This window comes from Strongylocentrotus purpuratus, unplaced genomic scaffold (assembly GCF_000002235.5).
Source record: "Strongylocentrotus purpuratus isolate Spur 01 unplaced genomic scaffold, Spur_5.0 spur5_scaffold_9, whole genome shotgun sequence".
NCBI lineage: Eukaryota > Metazoa > Echinodermata > Echinoidea > Camarodonta > Strongylocentrotidae > Strongylocentrotus > Strongylocentrotus purpuratus.
Window position 1 is genome coordinate 15,936,002 of NW_022145615.1, and position 24,873 is coordinate 15,960,874.

Sequence of the window (24,873 nt, forward strand, 5' to 3'; positions counted from 1 at the left end):
TGGCTGTATTTAGCTATTTAACATTTACTTCTAATATTTTCTTTTCCTGGCAGCATAATTATTATTACACATGATGTTATCAGAGTGGCAGTAACATTATTCCTACCAGTTGGGTGAGTTACAATAAATCTTCTATGATATCAGAATTACTCTGCTATTATATCTGACATATGTGTAATACCGGTAGTAATTTTGAAGTGTGATTGTGGAAATGTATTTCAAGAAATAATGAAAATGTATTTCTAGAAATAATGAAAAAGCATTTCAAGAAATACTGTATGAAACTTATTCTGAACTGTTCATAATGTAGGTTAACAATCCAGATAATTATATATAAAACTTGATGATTGTTACAAAGTACTAACTTAGACAGGCACACAAGGGACTGAGTATTACATAGATGGGCCTGATTGGTCATTAATTCAGTAGAATACCCTCTCCAAAAACTTTGATTGCCAATATTCTTGAAAACTAGCAGTGAAATTTTTGTGAGAATCTTTTTTTTCTTCTCACCACTATAAGAATGCAAGATAACCATGTAAAATTTCCCCGTTAATAGTGTTCAATAATGCCATATGGAAGTGGTATTGTGAATTTGAGGGAGAGGGAGTTGAAAAGAGAGAAATGACAGTACAAGACTTTTTTCAACCATTTTGTGTTGAATTGAAAACAAAATTCTTCCCAGTATTAGAAGGCAATGTATTCTTTGCGCAAATATGGATGATTGATTAGACCAACTACTTGACAGAATATTCAGTAAATCTTGGATATAGACATGAATACAACAATATCATTCAAAATAATTATGTATTCTGGTACTTTCTTTAAAATACGTTGTGAGAAAAAATTGATACTGCCAATGAATGACTTTTGATTTCTTATATTCACTACAGCTTTCCTAGGGTCAGATGTGTTTAAATATGATTCATTTTGTTAAAATAGATTTTAAGAAGGGGGAAAGATAAAGTACTTGTATAGGCATAAAGTAGGCATGTGCCCATATTTTTAAATGCCAAACATTATCAAAACAAATTGGTAAAGCAAGAAGTAGTTTGAATAAGTATAAGGTTAATTTGAGTTCTCTCGTTTTGATTTGTGCTTCAGATTGATAGCCATCTCCGCTTCTCTTCTTATGGACAGGCTTTTTTATGGTTATGTGAGTATGATTTTTATGCCTCCGTTACGAAGTAGCCAGAGGCATTATGTTTTCGGGTTGTCCGTCCGTCCGTACGTCCCGTTCTTGTGATCGTGTTATCTCAAGAACCGACTGATGGATTCCTACCAAACTTTGGTCATGTATGTAACTTGCAGAACCAATGAATTGATTAGATTTTGGGGTCACGAGGTCAAAGGTCACAGGGCTCATTATGTATGCAAAAATAGCTTGTGATCATATTATCTCAAGAACCGATTGATGGATTCCTGCCAAACTTAGGTCATGTATGTATCTTGCAGAGCCAATGAATTGATTAGATTTTGGGTTCAAAGGTCACAGGGCTCAGTATGTATGCAAAAATAGCTTGTGATCACATTATCAGAACAGATGGGACAGATTACCTTGAAACTCAGGACATGTATGAATCTTGCTGAGGCAATGAACTGATTAGATTTTGGGGTCATGAGGTCAAAGGTCATGGGGCTCATTATGTATGCAAAAATAGCTTGTGATTGCATTATCATTAGAACCGATGGATGGATTACCATCAAACTCAAGATGTATATTGCATTTGGGGTCGTGAGGTAAAAAATCAAAGGGTCATACATGTATATGAGAAATAGCTTGTAATCATGATATTCTGAGAACCTGTTAATGGATTACAAACGAACTTGAATTTGAAAAATTTCTTCCGTTTTGGTTTTGTAAAATTGCTCTATGACGGAAGCATCACTTTCGACTGCACGCAGTTGAAGTTCCATCTAGTTTTTTCTTTCTTCTTTTGATTTAATTTTTTAAAATTATATTCCTGTAAATCTCTGTGTATAAGACGGACCCCTATTTTGGGGGCAAAAAACAACTCTGTAGGCAGCATGCCAGGTCTGTGTTCAGGTAATTGCTTCTTTTTTTTGGGGGGGGGAAGAAAAATGTAGATCTTAGTCCAAACACATTATACAGAACTCAACTATTTTGGGTGGTATTTTCTGCTGTGAAAGGGGTTAAATCAGTTTTATAATGTCATTTCTGTGTTTTATTTTCAGTTTGTGTTGGTTCAGAAGAATTTCATTGAGTTCAACTTTATTAATGATTTGGGTGCATTATATGGGACCCATCCATGGCATTGGTACTTCTCACAAGGCTTTGCAGTCGTCATGACAACTCATATACCTAGCTTTGTTATGGGTGCCAAGATGGGCTACAAAAAGAATGGCCTGCTATTATGGACAGTGTTATGGACGTTATGTATTTACAGGTATGTGTTACAGTTACCTGCTGTTCTGCTCATGAAGGGCTTATTCCTTCATACTCGAGAATTAGGAGTTTTTTCTTGTTAACCAGTGTTGCGGGGTTCAAAAAAGAATTTTGTTTAGGGGATAAATGAGAATTAAAGGGATAGTTGAATTTTGTTGCAGAGGGCGCCACTCAAAATAATTTTTGTGTGAGAAAGAAATTCGAATGTACAATTTAAATGACAAAATCATCTTTGTTTGATCAAAATCGGTTCAGAAACGGCTGAAATATCCAGGTAATTTTGAACGAGCCATTGAAAAACGAGATAGCACCTTATACGTTTTATTCCAGCCAATGCCATTATTGGCTTTTTGTTGGCTTTTTTGTGTTGGTTATAATACGCACAACCAGCCAGCCTATGTATTGTTATTATGAATTAATTAATTACTTAATGGTCACTTTTTTGAAGTGGAGGTGAATTGGTATGATCGTATTCAATCTAAATTCACTCATTGTGGGGTCTAAAATTACCTTCATATCAATTTTAGGTTCTAAAAGGGCACTAGAGATGTCATAAATATGAATAAGAGCAATAACCATGCACTTTGAAGGCATTTGCAGTCTTAACAAGAACTCAACTATCCCTTTAAGTACATATTTTGTTGTATAATGGAGAGACTTGTTGATTAGTGTCATCTGCCATAAGTTGATCCAAAGTCTTTATTTCCTAATTCGCAAACTCAAACGTAAATAAATCTTTTCCTATTGATATTACGACCTTTGCTATACTATACAAACATATATATATATATAATGAAACATTATAATTACCTTAGGGAGCACCGAACTTCAGCTACGAGCACAAGACCGCGCGCGATACAGGCAGAAAGTAGATCAGTAAGACATCATGAAACGGTTTCAAGATGGAAAACAATTAACCTGTATAAGGAAGAAGCCACACGTCTTCCTGTCGAAAAATTAGATGAATCTTTAACAGCGAAAAGTGTATCTCCTAAAAATATAAAAAGGGCAAATGAACGAAAAGGCTTACCAAACCGACACAACAAAGAACGCCACCATATCTATATATTCAATCATTTCCATTTTATTCCAGGTAAACGAAGCAAGATATAACATTATATAAAAACTAAAAAACTAAAGCGGCCATGTAGCTCGAGGCGAAAATGGTCAATGGCTAATCCATTCACTCTGGACGTACGTGTAATGTACATGCGTACACACCCCCGGACACACCCTGACCTTCATTTGCAAAGAATGCAAAGCATCTTGTAACCTACAATAGGAAATTACATTATTTCCTAATTCGCAAACTCCAACGTAATTAATCTTTTCCTATTGATCTTACGACCTTTGCTATACTATACAAACATACATATATATAATGACACATTATTATTACCTTGGGGAGCACTGAACTTCAGCTACGAACACAAGAAACTTAGTCTCCCCAATATCAAGGAAAAAAGAACGGGGAAAGAATGAACGTGATCCTCCACATAGTGTTCTAATATGTTAGCAAACATCTATGATGCGTTAACCACTTATTCCAAGTAATATCATAACTTCAACATTTCATTAAATTATCCATCTTACTGTTAATGCATAGTCATCATACTTTATATATTCAATTATGCTTTCAAGTATTCAACTTTAACTGAGTTGTAAATACTTTCATGTACCACATGCAACTAATTATAAATATAATGCAGTCTGAACAATCCATTTTAGAGAACAATAAAGATCTTAATTCTTCCTTTGGCCCATTATAAAAGGTAATTACATGTATCTGGTCATCACCCATTAACTTGCTCTCTAAATACTACAAATAATGAAACACATAATAATGCCTTTACTGCCTTATAGTGTTAGCAATATGAACTAAAATCAAAAGATGTCCAATTAATACATTCCAAGAATAAATACCAGATGTCATATTCATGTTTAATCCCATTCAGGTACAATCAAATTCCCAAGTTAAGCGAAACAAGCATCTTATTAGAAAGTGATTCTTTCACGTACCTATTCTTGGAAGAGTCGGAAACCCATCTTCCATGTCTCTTTAATAATCTGTCCGAGACACCAATTGCTGCTGCTGCAGTAACTCCTCCTGCTCTGAGGCTGTGGAGACCGAACAACTTGGAATCCACTCCAATCGCTTCTAGCGAGTCCTTGAAAATTTCCCTGCATCGTGTGTACGATAGCTTACCGCCTCTAAGCTTGTATGAATTCAAGGATTTACAGAAAGACAACTGTCAAAAAATAAACTCATCCATCGACAAATCAACAATACCTGCACTATTCAAGTATCTATAAGAATTTTTCTTCATAAATTACGTTTTTTAATTTATTTATTTATTTTTTTTTTTTTGTACATACTACACGTCAAACAACTGCCATAAAATGGTGATTTGATCACAAATGCAATAGAAAACTAATTTTAAAACATACTTGAAGAGAAAAATATTCTCAAAAAGAATGAAATGCCGATAAAACCAAAATAACCTGCTTGTATGGAAAAAACATTCTGCATTGGAAGTGTGTCGCGCATGGTTGTAAGTTTCGTTTTTATGAATTCCTTTTTTTGCTTGAAATTCCTTTTTTTTGCCATCATGATTCCTTTTTTTGGTCGCACAAGGTTGGCAGCTCTGCACAGATTTTGAACATTCATTTTGTGTGCTGTCAAAACAGTCAAAATGCCACTTTAAACCGAAAATAGCAGTTTCTATCCTGCTAAAGGGAGCTTCTTGATTATAAATAGAAACAAAATACTCTACTACCTCTTCCATTGTTGGGTTCACACTAGACATCCTGTTTTTCACGCACCACTGTTTCCATGTGCTTATGGCTCCTTTGTACTTTCTCACTGTGCTCTCTGCTCTTGAATCATCCAAATGCTTTCCAGTGTCGCCTGGAATCCTGAATCCTGAAAAAATACAATCCCACCAAAAAATGTACATCCCTCCAGTGAGGAACTGTTGCGCCAACAAAACTTTATCTGATATATCGCATCATCACATTGCATAACATATATATATATGCTCAATATCATATTGCATTCCGCAATTCATGTAAGACTATGCCAGTGCCTCTTACATTAGTATACTTCTCCAGTGAGACACTGTTAAATACCCTTTTCTTTCTCGTACGGTATCACAATTCTCCAGTGAGTATAAAACACAATATGAACGTCTTCTCTGTGTCGTTTAAAATTTAACTCCTCCTTCCATCCAGTCTGACACAAATTACTTCACTTCTGAATTTATCTGTACCAAAAATAGACTTAGAATTTTTACCTTGAACAAATATAAGTGTGGGATCAGTAAATCTAATTGTCTGGATTTCCATAGACGAAAAAGAGCTGGATCTTGAAAAAAAATCAAAGGCCAGAAAGGAGCAGATGGCCAACGAGGAACCACCAGAGTGGTCAGAGCATTACATGCCTTGACATGCTTGATGGCTTGACCTACCGTGTCAATGGGGGGAACTATCCAATTATTATCTGACTGCCACGAGACAGAAAAGGCGTCAACCTGACTGGAATTGGGGCAACAAAACTTTGAATTAAAACGAGGTAACTTGGTGTTATAATTGTCTGCGAACCTATCAACTGTATGTGGACCCCAGATACTATCCATAAAAGAAAAGAACAATTGTGATACACCCCAGTCATCTCTTTGCTCAAATAATCAGCTGACCTACATGTAGGAATCCATTGAACAAGCAATTGAGCATTTAAATAAAAACAAGATTTTGCAACATCAAGACTCAAACATTGAAGATCACATTTCATGCTACCTTTTCTCAAAATGATTTCCACTCCTGTATTATCAGTAAACACTTTAACTGTCTGACCTTCCAACTTAGGAGCAAAAGCTCCAATTGCCAGTGCAACTGCCTTCAACTCTCTCCAAGTGGAGCTTTTACCTCTTTCTTCTGATGACCAGACCTGTTGGAACTGCATTCCACCACACTCTGCCGTCCAGGCACCGCAGCCGACGTGGCTAGCATCTGAAAATATAAGTACCTGTGGTACGGAATATCGAAAGATTTGCCTCTTGTTAAGGACTTTCAAATATTCTCTCCAGAAAAATAACTCTACAATGACTCCACTGTATTTACATAAATTAATGATCTTATCCCAGTGGAAGCTAGCTGCAATGATCATACACGTAAATCTTGTTCTCAGTTGTGCAATATGTCCTGTTACATGCATAGTAGAAATGATCTTACCAACAAAAGAAGCCAATTTTCTGGCTGTGATATAAGGTAACATCGTAATAACATTTTCGATGCATGACAAATTATCTGATACTCTCCGATCTGTCACTTGTAACGTACCATGAGCGGTGTCCCAGGTTAAACCCAACCAGTCCATTTTTTGTACAGGTGTCCACATGGACTTCTCTACATTAGGCACCAGTCCTGCTTTCAACAAATCTGATCGTATAGATCACTGTAGATTAAGCAATGCGTTGACATTCTAACAGGAATGGAGCTCTAATCCAGCCATCGTCAAGAAAAACAACAAGAAAAATGCCTGAATTTCTCCAGTGCTTTACTAAAGGCCTAATAAACTTAGTAAAGATGTATGGGGCTGTAGATAAACCAAAGGGCAGAACTTGAAAGGAAAAATGTCTTCGAACTGTATCTTCGAACTGCCAACTAAAACAAAGATATTTGCAATGATCTTTAAACATGTCTACATGGTGGTAACCTGATTTGAGATTTTAAAAAAATCATATAATCACCCTTCTGGAAAAATTGTAAAGCAGTTTCCCAATCTTCAAAACAAACTTTTTGTTTCCATACAAATTGATTTATGTAACGCAAATCTAGAATCAGTCTCTTTTTTCCAGAATTCTGAACTGACACAGACAAAGGATTAACAAAATCGGGTACATGATCTAACTCAATTACTAAATTCTTAGTAAGGAGATCTGAAATGGCTTCACAAACAAACTCCGGGTTGTCTCTGGCAGACTTGTTGTTCTTGAAATTAGCGGTAGCCGGGGTCTGTATAAATGGAATTCTATATCCTGTTACAACGACTTTAATTATCTCATCCGGTGCACCGATGTTACGCCAAAAGTCTATGTTCGCTTTCATTCTGCCACGTACTATAGGCTCTGCAGATCCTTGTTCGTATTAAAAAAATTATCAAGATAAAATTGTGAATCATACCGTTCCTTCAACTCATGTGAAACTCTCTGAGAACATTCAATCTCTGCACTGTTGGAATTTACCGGTAAACGAAAAACTGTCTCCTCTGTCTTGCTCTCGGTGTTTGACTGTGGATACACTGCAATTGCAAAAACAAAAATAACAGTGCATGACAATAAGCATTCATAAAAATCAATATTATCAAGAAATTAAACCTTCCACTGAGCACCATACTTCATTGTGTTATCATATATTATGAACATGCAGGCACATTTTCAAACTGCAGAAAGAAACAGGAACTCATCATAAAAATCAGCTGTTCTTATAAAACCCTGTATTTTCTATAAAAAAAAAGGGTTTTACACGGTCATAACCAAAATAGAACGCTTACCGGTCCCAGAACTGCATTTAGTGACCAGCGCCTTCCTTGGAAGCGTGTTTGCCTCCGACGAACGAGCAGTTACGGCGCCAGTGGCCTGACTTGCCACAGGCGAAGCAGTGGTCGTTGAACCTGGGGAGACCTGGCTGAGGTTGGATACGCTGCTGTTTATTCGCGAAAATATAGCGGCGAAAAGAAGGATTAGAATCAGGATTGGAATACGTCTCAGCGGAGCCTGAGCCCAGGCGTCTGTAGGGCACAAATTTACCTCTGACGGATCTCGATTTACGGCGCTTTGTTGCTGCCCTATTTTGGGCAGCATGAATCCGCTTATCATCGTCGGAATCACTAGCCAACTCTTCTGAAAGGTACTCCTCCACGACCTTCCAACCATCTTCAGATTTGTCAGCAATCCAAATAAGCTTGTTTCTTTTGCCGATGTCATCTTCTGCTTTCACTAGTTCCTTCAGAGCGGAACCGTGCTCACCCTTCTCGATATGACCAATAGCTCTTCTTATGCTTTCTTGAAGAGAATTATTAAAATTAAATTGAACATGGTTACCTTTGAACTTAAATTGAACTTTGGAAGTTTCAATACTCTTCATGGTTTGCTCTTTCTGTAAAGCGAGAGCTTCGTCAATGTAATTTTTTACTCCACCTACCGCTTCCTTCACAATGGCTGAAAGCCCTTCTGCCGAAATAGCGTGATGTGGTGGTGGTTGAGGAACCGAATTTAGAAGACCAATTGGAAACTACCGGAAAGTCAGGAAAAGGGCTGCATCCGCCATAGTAGAAAGCGAAAAGAAACCAACCGATTCCTCTCCCTAAAAGCAGGTATTAGGGAACTTAATGCTATAAGTAAACCCCAAGAGTGAGGCGCATATTTACGAGAGCAAAAACTAAAGCGGCCATGTAGCTCGAGGCGAAAACGGTCAATGGCTAATCCATTCACTCTGTACGTACATGTAATGTACATGCGTACACACCCCCGCACACACCCTAACCTTCATCTGCATAGGAATGCAAAGCATCTTGTAACCTACAATAGGAAATTACATTAATAAGCATGTACCTGTATGTGAAAGTCTGACCCTTCATTTCTTTTCATTCAACATTAATTTTCTGGTGTTAAAATAGTTTTTCATTAGTGTCATATACAGAGTGAGTCAAAAAAAAGTTTACACCTAGACAATTGCTAATTATTTTAAAAATCATCTATGAACAGTAAATTATTATACATCTTATGAAAGAGTGTTTTATCTCAAATCATTTGGTACCATTTTTGTGTGGTATGTGTTCACGCTTGGATGAACACGAGGCATTGTTTGCGAGAGTGCAAAAATCGACTTGTGCCAAAGTTGCTTATGTGATGTTTGAATAAAACAATTTGGATTTGGGTATTAATTTGGTCTTTGCAGATCCAAATAACATCCCCAACAAAATTAATCATGCCACACATATCAATATCGAATATCAAATATCAACGAACATTTGTGCGCGTGTGTGTGGGTGGTGTGACTTTGCCCTTTGCAAAAAGCATATGCAATGCATTTCATTTGATACATTTAATTCATTCTCTCACTCCACTAGTCCCAACATAATACATACTGTACGCATCACTTTGGCGCAATTTGATTTTTGCACTCTCGCAAACAAGGCCTCGTGTTCATCCAAGCGTGAACACATACAACACAAAAATGATACCAAATGATTTGAGATGAAACACTCTTTCATAAGATGTATAATAATTTACTGTTCATAGATGAATTTGAAAATAATTAGCAATTTCTAGGTGTAAACTTTTGTTGACTCACATGGTAGTATGCACATTTTGAACATAATGTAAATGTGCCAGTACTGTTATTCTCTTCTTGTCTTAAAAATTTAATTCAGATGATTAATTTGATTATATAATTGAATTAATGCAGCTTATCATGATTTTAAAGAAAAGGTTGAGTTCTGGGGAAGAGGTGAAAATAATTTGTGAGCATTATCATTGTATTATGCAAGTGTGGAAGAACACGAGAAAAGAAATGTTCCCTGAAAAGCATGGCTCTTCAAAATTGACTGAATGCAACATAAATGGTCTCATTTGACAGTAAAAACATAGCAGTCTATGAAACTGAACAGTATAATTTGATAGATTGTGTTTCTGTGTACTGACAAGCTATTAAAGTGTAACCAGTGGCTAATTTAGCATTTTCAAAATGCTAAGTTTGAAATGAAAACAACTTGGTTTTTATATTGTGAAATTTGTCATTACTAGTAAATATGGCATGTAGCATCATAAAAATCGGGACCGATATTTATGCCACATGTTGGTGTAGTCCTGTATACATCTTTCTGTGTACAGTACTTGTAACTTAACCAAGACTAGCCCAAATTTCTTATCATTATGATGATTCCAGAACCTTGCGGTACACACTAATAATTTTATGCTAGATGATTAACCTTTTCTTACCGATTCCACACCGTTTTTTTTTCACATTGCAATCGCATGACCAGAACTCAACTTTATCTTTTAATTACTATGTCAGTTTATATTTAGTACTTGTTTTCTTTGTCCTTCTTTCTTATTATCAGTTTTTCTCAAATTGAACTTAAATTTATATTGTCTTAATTTCATTTATAGCTTTACAAGTCATAAAGAGTTTCGTTTCATATTTCCTGTTGTTCCCATCTGTATGCTATTTTGTGGTAAGTAAATGCATTAAACTTTGTATCTCAAAAAAAGATTGTTATATTTCATTGATTTAAAAAACAATTCCAGCCCAGTTTACAAAATGGTACCAGTGTAGTAAAAATCTGTCTTGCATACCTCACACACATTGAGAATTTCATTTTTTTAATTTTTAAATCTATGGGAGAGGGGGAATTTTCAAATTGTGGTCTGCTAGTCGAGGCAAATTCTTTATAAAATTACAATCAATACTGAAATTCATGTTAGGTAAAATCCTTTATTATAACTATTATAAAAATGTTGATAATGTTCACCCCCATTTTATATTGAAGGCATCAGGTTATCTGCTGCAAGTAAAAACAATGTCCTTTGACTAGCAAGAAACAAAGTTACTTCTAATTTAATCATCGCATTGTAACTCATAAATGTGTCTATTTGCAGTTTTCTTGATAATGTCCAATTGCACTTTTGATACCATTCTAAATCTTCCATTGCAACCATCATTTCTACTTCTGATTTGATGATCTTATTATTCCTTCTCAACAGGTCTATTCATGGAAGATATGCATCGTAGCGGCAAGTCCAAACTTCTCATATTGTATCTCCTCTTCAACATTCCGGCTAGTATCTACTTTGGACTGTTCCATCAAAGAGGGGTCTTGGACGTGATGGGGTATGTTCAGGAGGTAGCGGACCAACATTCAACAGGAGAGCAGAGATCTGTCATGTTCCTAATGCCTTGCCATTCTACACCTTTTTATAGGTAATTCACAATGGGGTTTGTGTGGGGTTTCTTTTGTTTACCATTCCATCAGAGAGGGGTGTTCAGGATGTAGCAGACCTACATTCCTCAGGAGAGCAGAGATCTGTCATGTTGCTCATGCCTTGCCATCCTACACCTTAACTATGCATAAGTCAGGACTGGGTCAAAGATTTACAAGCTAATAGGTAGCATGGTCAATCAGTAAAGCCGGCCTTCAGGAGAAATTAATTTAATTGTGTGAATTTTTCAGGCTGAAAAGTTCTCTTGAACAGTCCTGTACAAGAAGTGGTTCGTGTCAACATTTTTTCAGGATTTTAGTTACATGTGTGACTAAAACATAGCTCTATATCAAGCTCTTCTGGTTATAGATTTTCAAGAAATTTCTTCATGTCTCATATTATTTATTCAGGAATATTTATTAACATTCCATGTAGGGAAAACAGACGTTCAAATGACTGATTGATTGATAAACTGATGGCTTAGTGATTGATTTTGTTCATACCTATCTTGTTTTGAGGTATGCCAATCAAGGGAATCTACTTTGATCTTAAAAAGATCTTTCTCTGTATTTTTTTCAGCCATGTTCACAATAATCTACCAATGCGCTTTCTTGAGTGCCAACCCAACCTGAACCAAGAAGAGGATTATGTAGAAGAGGCATCACTGTTTTATAATAATCCCGTGGATTGGCTGAAGAAAGAATATGAAGATTCAGCCTCTATCCCAACTCACCTTATCATATTTGATGTTCTTAAACCAGTGAGTATGGCACAGCATCAACTACTAAGGCACAGTTCATATGTCGCAGTAAACAGTGGCGGTGTTTAGTGTACTACCCTAAATCTCTGTGTATAAGACGCTTTTTTTTTTACACCGGAAAAATTCAAAAGTCGAGGGTGCCTCGTATACACAGGTACAGGATATTTTGAGTTCTCAAAATGCTACTTTTTAGTGGTTTTTCGAAAATCTCTGTGTCTCGACATGAATTACAATTACAATTACCATGAACCCCTCCTACCCTCCCTGTATGATTGCTGGTGTCTGTTGGTGACTTGGTGTAGTGTGTTAACTGATTAATCTGCTTACTTTTGTATTTTGTTATTGTAATTGTTTATACCATGTATTTTTTCCCTTTACTGGGAACTACACCATACAAGTTTTGATAAACTTTTTTGTAGTTTCTGTTTTTTCTCTTACTATGAATATTATCCATTTTTATGCCTCCGTTACGAAGTGGCCGGAGGCATTATGTTTTCGGGTTGTCCGTCCGTCTGTCGTACCGTCCGTCCGTCTGTACGTCCCTACGTCCCGTTCTCGTGATCGCATTATCTAAAGAAGCGATTGATGGATTCCTGCCAAACTTTGGTCATGTATGTATCTTGCAGAGCCGATGAACTGATTAGATTTTGGGGTCACGAGGTCAAAGGTCACAGGGCTCATTATGTATGCAAAACAGCTCGTGATCGCGTTATCTGAAAAACCGATTGTCTGATTCCTGCCAAACTCTGCTCATGTATGTAACTTGCAGAGCTGATGAACTGATTAGATTTTGGGGTCACAAGGTCAAAGGTCACAGGGCTCATTATGTATGCAAAAACAGCTCGTCATCGCGTTATCTCAAGAACCAATTGATGGATTCCTGCCAAACTTAGGTCATGTATGTTACTTGCAGAGCCGATGAACTGATTAGATTTTGGGGTCATGAAGTCAAGGTCATAGGTCATGCGGCTCATTATATGTGCAAAAATAGCTTGTGATCGCATTATCATTAGAACAGATTGATGGATTCCTGCCAAACTTAGATCATGTATGTATCTTGCAGAGCCAATGAACTGAGTAGATTCTTGGGTCATGAGGTCAAAGGTCATGGGCTCATTATGTATGCAAAAATAGCTTGTGAACCATTCTCATTGACAGATGGATTACTATTTAACTCAGGACATCTTGCAGAGCCAATGAACTGAGTAGATTTTAGGGTCATGAGGTCAAAGATCAAAGGGTCATATATGTATATGAGAAATTGCTTGTAATCACGATATTCTGAGAACCTGTTAATGGATTACAATTGAACTTGAATTTTATTTTTTTTTTCTGTTTTGGTTTGTAAAATTGCTTTATGACGGAGGCATCATTTTCGACTGCACGCAATCGAAGTTCCATCTAGTTGTATATATTGTAATGTTGTTCTTATGCTTGAGAAAAATTAATAAACTGAACTGAACTGAATTACATAATGCAAATAGTGCAAAAAGTTAAACTACATGCATATTCCTAATTTGAAGGGAAAAGAGTTTTTTTTTTCAGTCAAATATGCCCCTTCACAAAGCAGTTTGCGGCCGAAGCTCTCCCGTGTCTTCAGCTTAACCACCCGTATCATGCAGCTCACTCACACAGGGGATATCGACTCACTCGATATCTAGCCTGTCCAAATTTCTGTTTGGACTTGGATGAAAATTTCTCTGTCATCTTTACTTTTAAAAACAACATTACTATTATTTGTGACAAGTTCACAAGCAACTACAACTGCGCCGTGTAATAAATAAAAGTCCTTCCTAATTCCCTGCATGGCTTGGGTTTCTGAACGGGACCAAACGCTGAAATAAGACGCGATCTGATCTGGTTTGCTGTCGGCACAAAAGCAAAACCAAAAAATAGGGTGCGTCTTATACACAGAGCTTTACAGTAAGTGAATGGCAAGTGGGGATGACAAAAGCAGCTGTGCATAACAAAGGTCCTGTACATACCATACTCAATAATAATATGGCATGATAAGATACAAAAATGTGAAGTGCAGTACTGTACACTTGAATACCCTTAACAAAAACCTGCAGTATTACAGTAGCACATATGAACAAGCCTTTAATTTTTTCAAAGGAAGAAGTTATAAAGGAAGGCGGTCATGAATAAGAAATTGACCTTCTACCCCACTAATGCAACACAGGTTAGTTCTTAAAAATGTAGGGTTACATGTATTTTTATGGTCTGTTAGCCAGTGAGTGAGGGGTAGAGACAGTGTATATTGCAGCAAGTCTATATAACTTAAGAATGCATATTGAATGCCATCATAACAATGCACATGTATGTTTGTCAACCAAGCCATGCCATTGTCTTTCCAAGTACTGAATCAAATAGCCTTCAGCATTCATCTATCACCTTCACATTTAGGTGAAGTGTTCTGATCGCTTTTTCTGATGATTTTCAATTTTTTTTTCTCCATTTCCATTTCCCCCAACAGAGCATTGAAGACTTTCTTTGTTCACATCATTTCCATGAGGTGAGTCTGAAACAGGAAAGATATGATACCTCTTTGATGATGCTTTCCTATTCACTTTTAAATGGGTTTAAATGACACGCTGTGCCTTGGTCGATGTAATAAAATTTGATTTCTATGCCTCCGCGACGAGAACCAATTGATGGATTCCCGCCAAACTTGGGTCTTGGATGTATCTTGCAGAGCCAATGAACTGATTAGATTTTGGGGTCAAAGGTCACAGGGCTCATTATGTATGCAAAAATAGCTTGTGATCACATTTTCATTAGAACCGATAGGCAGATTACTATCAAACTCAGGACATGCATGTATCTTGCAGGGCCAATGAACTGATCAAATTTTAAGGTCAAGAGGTCAAAGATCAAAGGTTCATACAGGTAAATCAAAAATAGCTTGTAATCAGTTTAATCACGATATTCTGAAAACCTATTAATGGATTACAATCAAACTTGAATTTAAAAAGTTGCTTCCGTTTTGGTTTGTCAAACCGCTCTATGGCGGAGGCATCATTTTCTACTGCACGTAGTAAAAAATCCTTTTAGTTTACCTCTGAAATTTGTTATTAATAGCACTGAAAATTAAAAAAGCTTGAGAAAACATACCCATCTCCTTTTGAAAATGATTATAACAGATAAAATAAAAAATTATCTCCAATGTACATGCATATTAAACCAAAGTCATTAGTGGCCATTCCACTGGCTCCAATCTAGAGAAATAATGTTTTGTTCCCTTCTGGTGATTTTTTTGTTTTATTAGCAAATTTGGCTCGATTCTCAATACTCAATACTCAAATTACTGTACAGAGAAGTAACAGCAAGCAGAATTTTTAAAAAAAATTCATTGTTTATCATGGATCATGATTCAGAAATTGTTTTTCATTGTATCCTTTCATCTCTTATTTTGGTGTTGTTTGTTTTGATAGGTTACCAGTTACTTTCACACACACTTACCAGAGGGTAAAGTAGGCAGTCGAGTCCTCGTCTTTGCCAGAGACAGTGATGAAGAAGATGACAATAAGGATTCATGTTCTACAACAAATATTGTGACATAGTGATACTGTGAGCTTCGTATGATGTATGGAATGTCTTTCCCTTTGGTCAGATTGGTTTCCTAGTGCCTGTTTGGTGCACATCATTTAAAGTGTACTACCAATCACCAAAAAATACTTTGATCTGTATGTTTGGGGTTCAATGTCGCTATACTACTGTATACCTACGCCATATATTTCGCAGACATAAATGCTCGCAAATGGGAATAGCTAGACCATTTTGTGAGTGATTTTGCAATGACCTGGCATTGTGCAATACCGGTATGGGAAAAATAAATGCCATCTAGTGTTAGAATAAACCCAGCAATGATTTGTAATAGACATTATTTTAAAATCACATTTTATTTTGGGGTCATGTAGTTTCAAACGATAACAAGTAAAGATTAAAAATTATAACTTTCAATTCTAAACTGGGGCATGTCCTCGTACAAATGTTTGTTTTGTTTAATGATGAATGGCTTCTCACTCTGATCGTTATTTAATCGAGGACAATATTCTATCCGAATTTGTAGTAACCGAATGTAAACACTTTAAGAGTTACCGGTACTCAAATAACAAAACATATTACTGCCAATTTCAGTTTCCATTACATGGTGGTTGCCATCATTTATCGCAACAACTTTTTGTTCACAACCTAGCTGGCCCTAGCCAACTGACTCAACTATTCAGATACCAAATTTCCTTCCCTGTCACTTTAGGAAACAAGCATGTTTCTGTTCAACATTTCTAGTCAATAAGAACTTCCAAATTTTTCCAAAAAGTAAATGGTGTAACAAGTAATAACGGTAATATGTTGTTACCCTTTGACAAAAATTGAACAAATTTGAAAGACTTACTCAAATGGTTTAAGTAGATGAATCCAATACCCTTTTACTTCAAATCTCCTTTTCTAAAATATATGGCGCACACAGTATATTCAAGATTTAAGCTTCAAATATTATTTCTATAAAGAGAAAGTTTAAATACACTCTCAATATTAACCCTTACTGTACTGGGCTATTTTGAGCACCTCCTGATTAGGGGGGGGGGGGGCCTGGTCGGCCCCCCCCCCCATGATCTCGGCCGTCGAAAGGTCGATGAACACAAAAATTTGCATGTTTGTTGATTTTTACGTAAGGAACAAGATGGTATAATTAATTTTTTCCTAATATGCAAATTTTTGTTGTTATAGCCTAATTAATTATGTAAAATGCTAATTTTATGCATTTTACAGAAAACTCTACATTTTTGTCTGTAGACTTGCGAAGAATGTTGAAAATGTATTGAATAAATGTTTCCTTCATCTCAAATTCATGAGGTTACATTATCTTCATGATAATTGAGAATGTATATCAAATCTGGAAATATACAGGGAACTAGAATCATAACAAAAATTGTCAGACTCCACTTTTTGAATGTTAATTGAAACTCATTATTCATATGAAGCTTCTTTTCTAACACAAAATAGTAATTTTGATGTAATTAATAATGATAATTTAAGCAAATTTGATGCAATTTTCAAATATTTATTTTCTTTTGTATTTTATTGTTTTTTATTTCTTATTATATCTATTGTTTTATTTCTAAAGCATTCTTTTGTTCTGGAATACATCAAGTTACTTTGAGAAACATATAAAAGCAATTTGATATCAATTCATAGGAAGAAATACATTTAAACCTGTATTTACATTTCTGTTGACATGTGCATACTAATTGTTATGTAACACCTTACAGGTACATGTATATCCAATTTCGACGAAAATGGTATCAAAGTGTGCGCAAGACTTGAGGGGAAAAGTCATGGAACGACAATTCAAAATTCCAAGCGGTTGTGGCGCAATCTCCGAAAATGTCGAGGGGGGGGGCCTCCCAGCCCCCCCCCCCCCAGTACAGTAAGGGTTAACAAAAAGTGACTTGTGAATAGACTACTTGTTGCACCTGTACACACTTGAAGGTAAAGGCCTGCACGGAACCCAAACTCCAACTTAGGTTCCATGTGCGGGTTTTATGTGTTTCTCTATTTTATTCAGACTCCTTATCCATAGAATTCTGGAAAAGTTTTTTATGTTTGATTTTCTACATTCTAACCATACATGACATATTTTCTTTAGGTACAGTTTAAGCTGTCTAGAAATGAAGATCTTAGTACCATTGTGTTACCCAAGGGAGAAGTTTGGAGAAAATATAAGCCTGTTGTATCTCAAAAATTCAATTATGTTTCATATTGGCAGAGATTTATGTTATTATTTTAAGATATGATGTAAGTACTTTGAGTCACTTTCAACTTTTCTTGAGGAAATGTTAACAATTTCTCACCAAGTATGGGTAGTGCAGTATTGATAACTTAATGATTACATGATACATGTATGTCAAGTACCAGCGAAGCCATCCACATTGGGTGATCCCTAAAATGTTATGACTACGCCAAGTCTAGAACACCCTCCATTATATATATTTCTCATATACAAACTCACATTTTGTAGTAGCAGCAGCAACATTTGTTTAAAGAGAAGGGGTGGTGAATTTAAAGGCAAAGACCAGTTTTAGAAATGCCCCCCTCTCAAAAAATGAAATGGAAGCTTTTATTACCAATCATGTGAAAGAATATGTTTTGACTAATACGGGATGATACACATTTTGCAGGGAAACCGCCTACTAATTGGTATATTTGGTAAATTATTATATCTATTTGGACCTGATAGTGTACAGTGCTTGTAACTTTACCAAGACTGGGCCAAATTTCTTATCCTTTTGATGATTCCAGAACCTTGCAGTACACACCGATACTTATATACTAGATGATCAACCTTTTTTGATCGATTCCACAATGTTTCTTTCACAATGCAATCGCATGACCAGAACTGGTCTTTAACTTTAATGGAAGGAAAATATTAGTTATATTTTTAGTTTTATCTTCAAATGAAATATATATTGGATTGTTGGTCTTAGTGATATTTATTTTAAGAATGATCCAAATATCAATAGGCCTACTATTTGATTTTGTGTGATTCAGTGTTATACTGTTAAGGAGTGTTTCCCCATATTCAATACCGGTACTTCTCAAAATCAAGTTAAAGATAAAGTCGAGTTCTAGTCAGGGATTGCATTGTGAAAGAAAAGGTGTGGAATGGATCAGAAAAAGTTGATCATGTAGCATGTAAGTATTGGTATTACTGCAAGGATCTGGAGTCATCAAAATCATAATAAACTTGGCCCAGTCTTGGTAAAGTAACAAACACTGTACACAGAACGATGTATATAGGACTACACAAATGATGTCGGGTTACCTACCTTGATTTCCTTGCTATGCTCATCACTCAGCCAGTATACATTTGCTACCAAAATTGTTTGGCAAATGACATTTATTTGTAATCTTGAACATTCAGTGTAAGTCTTGTTTGATTCTGTGAGAATTCATTTTCTTTTTTTTTTTCCAGAACTCAAGTTTATCTTTAATGCTCTTCTAGATCACAGCAGATGTCTGAATAATACAGCTGTAATTGATTTGTCATACTTTGTATCTGCCTTGCCTCCTTTATAGAGAACTTTTATAGCAAATGTTGTGAACTTGTGAACCCAAAAACTATTCAGTTACCAGTAAAAAAAAAAATTGCCAAGGATCGAATCAAAGAGCCTTTGTAATGATAATATCTGTTTTTTTTAATTTAAAAAAAAAAATTTTATTAAGGAAAAGCATGAATGTCAATATGTGTGATCTTTACTTTCCATTTAATTAGTGTGTGGGGGGGGGGGGGTGTTTGAGGGAGGGAGTGCCCAGCTCTCCCTACCTCTCAGTCTCTGCCCCCCCCCCCCTCCCCCTCCCTTTCTGTCTTTTAATCTATGCTATTAGTCTCTCCCTCTCATTTTGTTATCAGTCTCTCTCGCTCTCACTTCTTCCTCTTATTCTCTGTTATTAGTGTCTCTCTCCCTCTCACTCAATCTTGGTTATTAGTCTCTGTCTCCCCCTCCCTCTCAGTCTCTATTATTAGTCTCTCTCCATCCCTCTCTTTCTCGCTCTCTCTCTCTCCCACTCTCAGTCTCTGTTATTAGTCTCTCTCTCTCTCTCCCCCCCCCCCCCCTTCAGTCTGTCTCTCCCTCCCTCCCTCTCATTCTCTGTTATTAGTCTCCCCCTCTTTATTATTAGTCTCTCTCCATCCCTCCCTTTCTCTCTCACTCAGTCTCTGTTATTAGTCACTCCCTCCCTCTCTAATATTGGGAGAGAGAGAGACTAGTAACAGAGAAGGGGGGAAAGAGGAGTCTTTTCCCCCTTCTCTGTTATTAGTCTCTATCTCCCACCCTCTCAGTCTTCCTCTCACTCACTCTCCCTTGCATTCTCTATTATAAGTCTCACTCTCCATCCCTGTCAGTCGCTGTTATTAGTCTCTCTCCCTCCCTTTCGGTCTGTTATTATTTTTTCTCTCTTGCTCTCCCTCCCTCTTGGTCTCTTTTGTTACTTTCTCTACTCCTAGTTCTGCCCAGCTAATCATAAAGCATATAAAGTAGCCCCCAGCCGCCGACTTATCTTGCGCATTCACTCTCGTTCCGCCTTTCCAATTCTTTATGTTGTCTATCCATCTTGCGGGACACCTACCAACAAGGAATGTGTTTTTTTGTATAAGTTTTGTTACAGTTTGATATTATTGTCTATTTTTTACAGTAAATTCCTTTAAATAGTTAATGAATGGTAAACATAAATTTGAATAGTACACATGTAGTGTCTAAAAGATCATTCATATAAGGACAATGGAATAACAAACAACACACTTTCTATTAAATATTTCCAAATACCAATTTACTGCAACATAAGCAAAACTTCAATTCATGAGCATCTGCATTTTCAAAGGGAGATACCACTTATAAAAAATTTAAAGCCTTCATCTACATGACTGCACAGGAGACCAAAGGTATATTTCAATGTTCACAAATCCTCCAAATCTCATATTTTGTTTGTGTTACTGCTTTCCATGGTTATGTAATTGTAACAAAGTTCATCTTAATAGAGATTTCCCTCAGCATATTGGTGGCGATTGTGTAGACTTCAGTCATTTGCTTATTAAATAACCTGCAGGAAACTGTTTTATTTCTTGTTCCTTAGATAAGGTTGTGGCTTCTTCATTAATGATGTATCCAACTCCAGACAACTATCCACTGCACAAAGGGGTTGTTTTAACTCTGCTGGCATCAGTGATAATAAAGTTGGTTTGATGATGGGTGCATGAATAAAGGTCTAGTGAAGACAGGAGAATAAAAAAAAAATGGAGATACATGTACATGTATTAACATTTCATTTATTAACATTTCATTTATTTGACATGAGGTAATAAGACAACATAAGATTAGCTAATTATTAATATGAAAATCAAAACACATCCCTTGGTTTATAAATAAGAACACAACCGGTACTCGTAAACTTCAAAAATCTATGTTTAAACCCTAATGCATTTCATTTATATCAGTTTTTTGTTTGATTAATGGTGCGAGATCAATGGCATCTATCAATTTAACTTGCTCATTTTCTGGTAATAATTTAATGAGTTGGCAAATAAGGTAAACTGCAATAGCATACTACCCAGTAGCAACTGACTTTAATATAAAAAAAAAGGTGCACAGACCTTGCAAACTGATGCCAAGCATGATAATATTGTATTAAACAGTAACTAAAATAGTTTAAAAGCTCTGAATAGTGAATAGCCACTTAAAGGGATACTTAAGTTTTGGTATAGAGGGTGCTACACAACATAATTTGTTTGTGAGATAATGAAAACCTGAGTGTCAAATCTGAAAAAGCATACAATTTAAATGACAAAATCATCTTTGTTTGATCAAAATTGGTTCAGATACGAATAAAATATCCATAAATATATAAACCATTTCTAACATTTGTGGGGCCCCACAAATGCTTACACTTTTCAAACCGATGTTTTTGAATAACTACACATCTATTTAATAATTATTTTAACAAAAAATAACATGCACTAATTCCTTTGGCAAGACATTTAAATGGGTACCGGTAGGAAGGAATTCCTTAAAATGCTGTGAGCATCGAAATCGGCAGCCTAGCATAGCCGGGTAATATGTTGGAGCGCCTTGAGGACCTTGCAAGGTCGATACGTGCGCTATACATGTATATAAGAATCCAATATTATTATATATTATTATTATTATAAAACATGATTGAAACCAATGACTTCTTAGAGAATGAGCTAATGTGGTTTAACGGCTCTTTTAAATGTTCACAGGCTTGTTCCCAAGTCGCTTGTAATTTTTGTATACCTTTCGAGCATGGTGCAGTTTTAACTATTAGCTATAATGTAATGGTGCAGGTTTTGGTTACTTAAATTTAGTTTCAGACCAAAACTGTACTCTCTTCTTTTTTTGAAGGCATTTCCGTCATAAATTTAATAATAATAATAACAATAGTGGGTTCTTGTATAGCGCTCGTGTCTGTCAGACTTGACACTCCTGGCGCTCCTGATTATTCCCCTGGCTTTAGCATGGCTGCCATTACAGCGCTCTAGCATTTCAAGGAGGCAATTCCTGCCAGGTACCCATTTACATCTCCTGGGTTGAGTATGGCAAATGTAGATCAATGTCTTGCAAAAGGACATTAGTGCCGCGGCGGGACTCGATTCGCGAACCTTGTGATCGACAGTCCGGTGACATATTATTATGCCTATAAGCATTGATTTCAAAACTAATTAAATGTATTCAAAAGAGAAAATCTTACCTTAAATTATTATATTTCCTGTACATCTACAGAAGACATGGGTTATGAATCTTCTGTCTTTCTGTATTTCCAGTTGATAACAGGAACATACTTGAGCACTACACTCCAGTCTGTCATGTACAAGACACCAACACCTAGGAATCCTCCCCAGATTAAACCTGTTCTCCTCCTGTTATTCAATCATAAAATTGAAACAAAATAAAGATTGTAATCACCATTTTATATACCGGTAATCAAATTGTGTTTCTGCCTTTTCTCAAAAAACAAAAAATCTCACATAAGTCAAATCTGTTGAAACCAGAAATAATATTTTGACTTAATAGTTCTGGTAAGAGTTTTACGATGAGGATAAAGGCAATATCTATAAGGCTTGCGTAAAAACAGCAATGGTACATTGTATACTGTTCAGAAACTTGGAATGTGAAGACAACTTAAAGAAGCAAGTACCTTGAGAAAAAACACAAAGACCCACGATCCTGAAAAAATTTGTGGTGTGAAACTAATAGAAAGAATACAAGTGAGCTCATGGAAAGGTTGGGTCTGGAAGAAACTGATGGAAAAGGTAAAGAGAAGTGGATGGAGATAGATGGGTCATGTGTTCAGAAAGAAAGATGAACCTGTGAAGAGAGCATGAGATCTGGAAGTGGGTGGCATAAGAGGGGAAGGAGACTGAACATTTCACGAAAGATATGGTGAAGACAAAAAGCAGTAAGGTTGGTCTAAATGAGAAGGGTGCTCGAGACAAGAAGTGGAGTGAGGGAGTGTCATCATGGCACGAAAAACGGTAAGGAGGTGGTGTATATTAATATCAGTAATGTGTAGATTGTATTGATTTTCTTCTTTCCCCCAGATTTCAATTTAAAAAAAGTTTTTATTTGGGTAGGTCGTCAAATGAGAAATATTTTTGCACGCTTGAAATTTGACACCAGGTGTGGCTAATTAGTATTTAAAGAAATACATTAAAAATATTCTTATCATTTTTCATTCATTAACTACTAGCTGGATCATGTTCAAACTTTTTGGAGTTGTGAATTGTCCATTTGGTAAAAAAAAAAAAAATTCTCTTTATTTTTTATGATTTTTTAATGATATTTTTCTGACCAATCATTTTTCAGATTACCTAATTATATATTCATAAGCTAATTATGAGGAAAGAATTGCTAAATTTTTTTAAATTAAGCAATTCATTGACAAGAACAGTCATTCAACAAACAAAAGACCAATTTTGGACTCGATCTACTATTGCATACTCTCACAATCCATATTTCAATCACACCATGCAACTGAATCAAACTTGATCAAACAAAGAAAATAAAAAGCTCTCCATTTTACATACACATGTTGCCGACAATCTGAAGAAAATCTTCAAAATAACGTAATTTCTTAATTTTTTAATCAATTTTTTAGAGTAAGATATCAATTTAAAGATCTCTTCCTGCTCCACAAGAATCACTCAATGTAAAGGTATTTGCTGCCATCTGTGGGTAAGGGCCTGTACAAAATTCATTTCTCCACTGAGCTGAGTCAACATTTTCAGTATTTCTACACACAATTTTGTATTCGCTAAAATGGGTCGAAAAAGTCCAAAATACGTCCGAAAGAGGAATGGTTTTCATAGAGCCAGATGGGGTGACTTGAAAAAAGCCAGGATTAATGAAGAGCCAAGCCCTCCAGAGCAGACAGCCTCTGAAAGAAAGCTGAAAACTAAAGAACTCCTCCAAATTCCAAGACTGGTCCTACACGGCTAGATCCATGTCAGTCGCTAGAAGGTCATTCTTTTAGACAAATTGAATGGCTTTGAACAACTGTTAAAGGTATTTCAAGTGCATTTTTTTGCCCCAAACTCAGGGTTCAGCTTGACTAAATATCTCTGAATCAAATGGAATGAAAATATAATCAATGATTTTGGACCAATTTTGTTGCATCATACAAGGCATACATACCTGCCAACATTTGAAAATGAGAATTAAGAATTTTTAGCACGGTATGTCTTCGAAAATAAGAAATTTGTACACTTAACAGGCGTTTGCACATGGCATATGATAAAACAAGCTTAATTTGGCTCAGGCAACACACACCAAAAAAAAATTGGAGTCCTAAAAGTCCAGAAAAACGGAATATTCCGGATTATTCGGAAGGGTTAGGAGGTATGTACAGGGTATCTTCTCCCTTGTCTTAAAGAGGGAAAGTCCTGACTTTAATAAATGATGATGATGAGTATGCGATTTTTTATTTATGCAACTTTCAGTCTGGTCTAAGCTCAACTTCATCTGCTTCCTCATAGTTTTAACGAGTTATCTCAGACAGAATGTTCTCTTAAAAGTAATAAAAATTATTATCAAACTAAACATAAGCAAAGAACGTTGAATCATGTTGGAGCTGATCGTTGCCAAAATTTGGACTTGTCTGCAGGTCTCTCTGAGAAAATTGGCTAGTTTAGCAGTCATGCACAAAGAAGA

The 24,873-nt window shown here is 36.0% G+C and overlaps 2 protein-coding genes across 2 annotated transcripts in view; one reads left to right on the top strand and one right to left on the bottom strand.

Annotated features, from left to right (window-relative positions):
• The window catches only part of LOC583162 (GPI mannosyltransferase 3), a 29,966-nt gene extending 13,241 nt beyond the window's left edge, over nt 1–16,725 (top strand). The window contains exons 7-14 of the mRNA XM_030976599.1: nt 54–113; nt 1,105–1,156; nt 2,197–2,408; nt 10,579–10,643; nt 11,173–11,389; nt 11,968–12,148; nt 14,625–14,663; nt 15,583–16,725. Coding sequence (XP_030832459.1) covers nt 54–113; nt 1,105–1,156; nt 2,197–2,408; nt 10,579–10,643; nt 11,173–11,389; nt 11,968–12,148; nt 14,625–14,663; nt 15,583–15,711 — 955 coding nt within the window. The 3' untranslated portion in view covers nt 15,712–16,725. The remainder of the gene's footprint in view (nt 1–53; nt 114–1,104; nt 1,157–2,196; nt 2,409–10,578; nt 10,644–11,172; nt 11,390–11,967; nt 12,149–14,624; nt 14,664–15,582) is intronic.
• Nucleotides 6,705–9,152, bottom strand: LOC115920581. Its single transcript, XM_030976600.1, has one exon. The coding sequence runs from the start codon at nt 8,549–8,551 to the stop codon at nt 7,976–7,978; it is 576 nt and encodes a 191-aa protein (XP_030832460.1). The 5' UTR covers nt 8,552–9,152; the 3' UTR covers nt 6,705–7,975.
• Nucleotides 16,726–24,873: the final 8,148 nt, after the last annotated feature.

What these genes read in the sequence shown, in the direction of transcription:
- LOC115920581 (XM_030976600.1), bottom strand. Translation starts at nt 8,551, where the DNA reads ATGAAGAGTATTGAAACTTCCAAAGTTCAATTTAAGTTCAAAGGTAAC.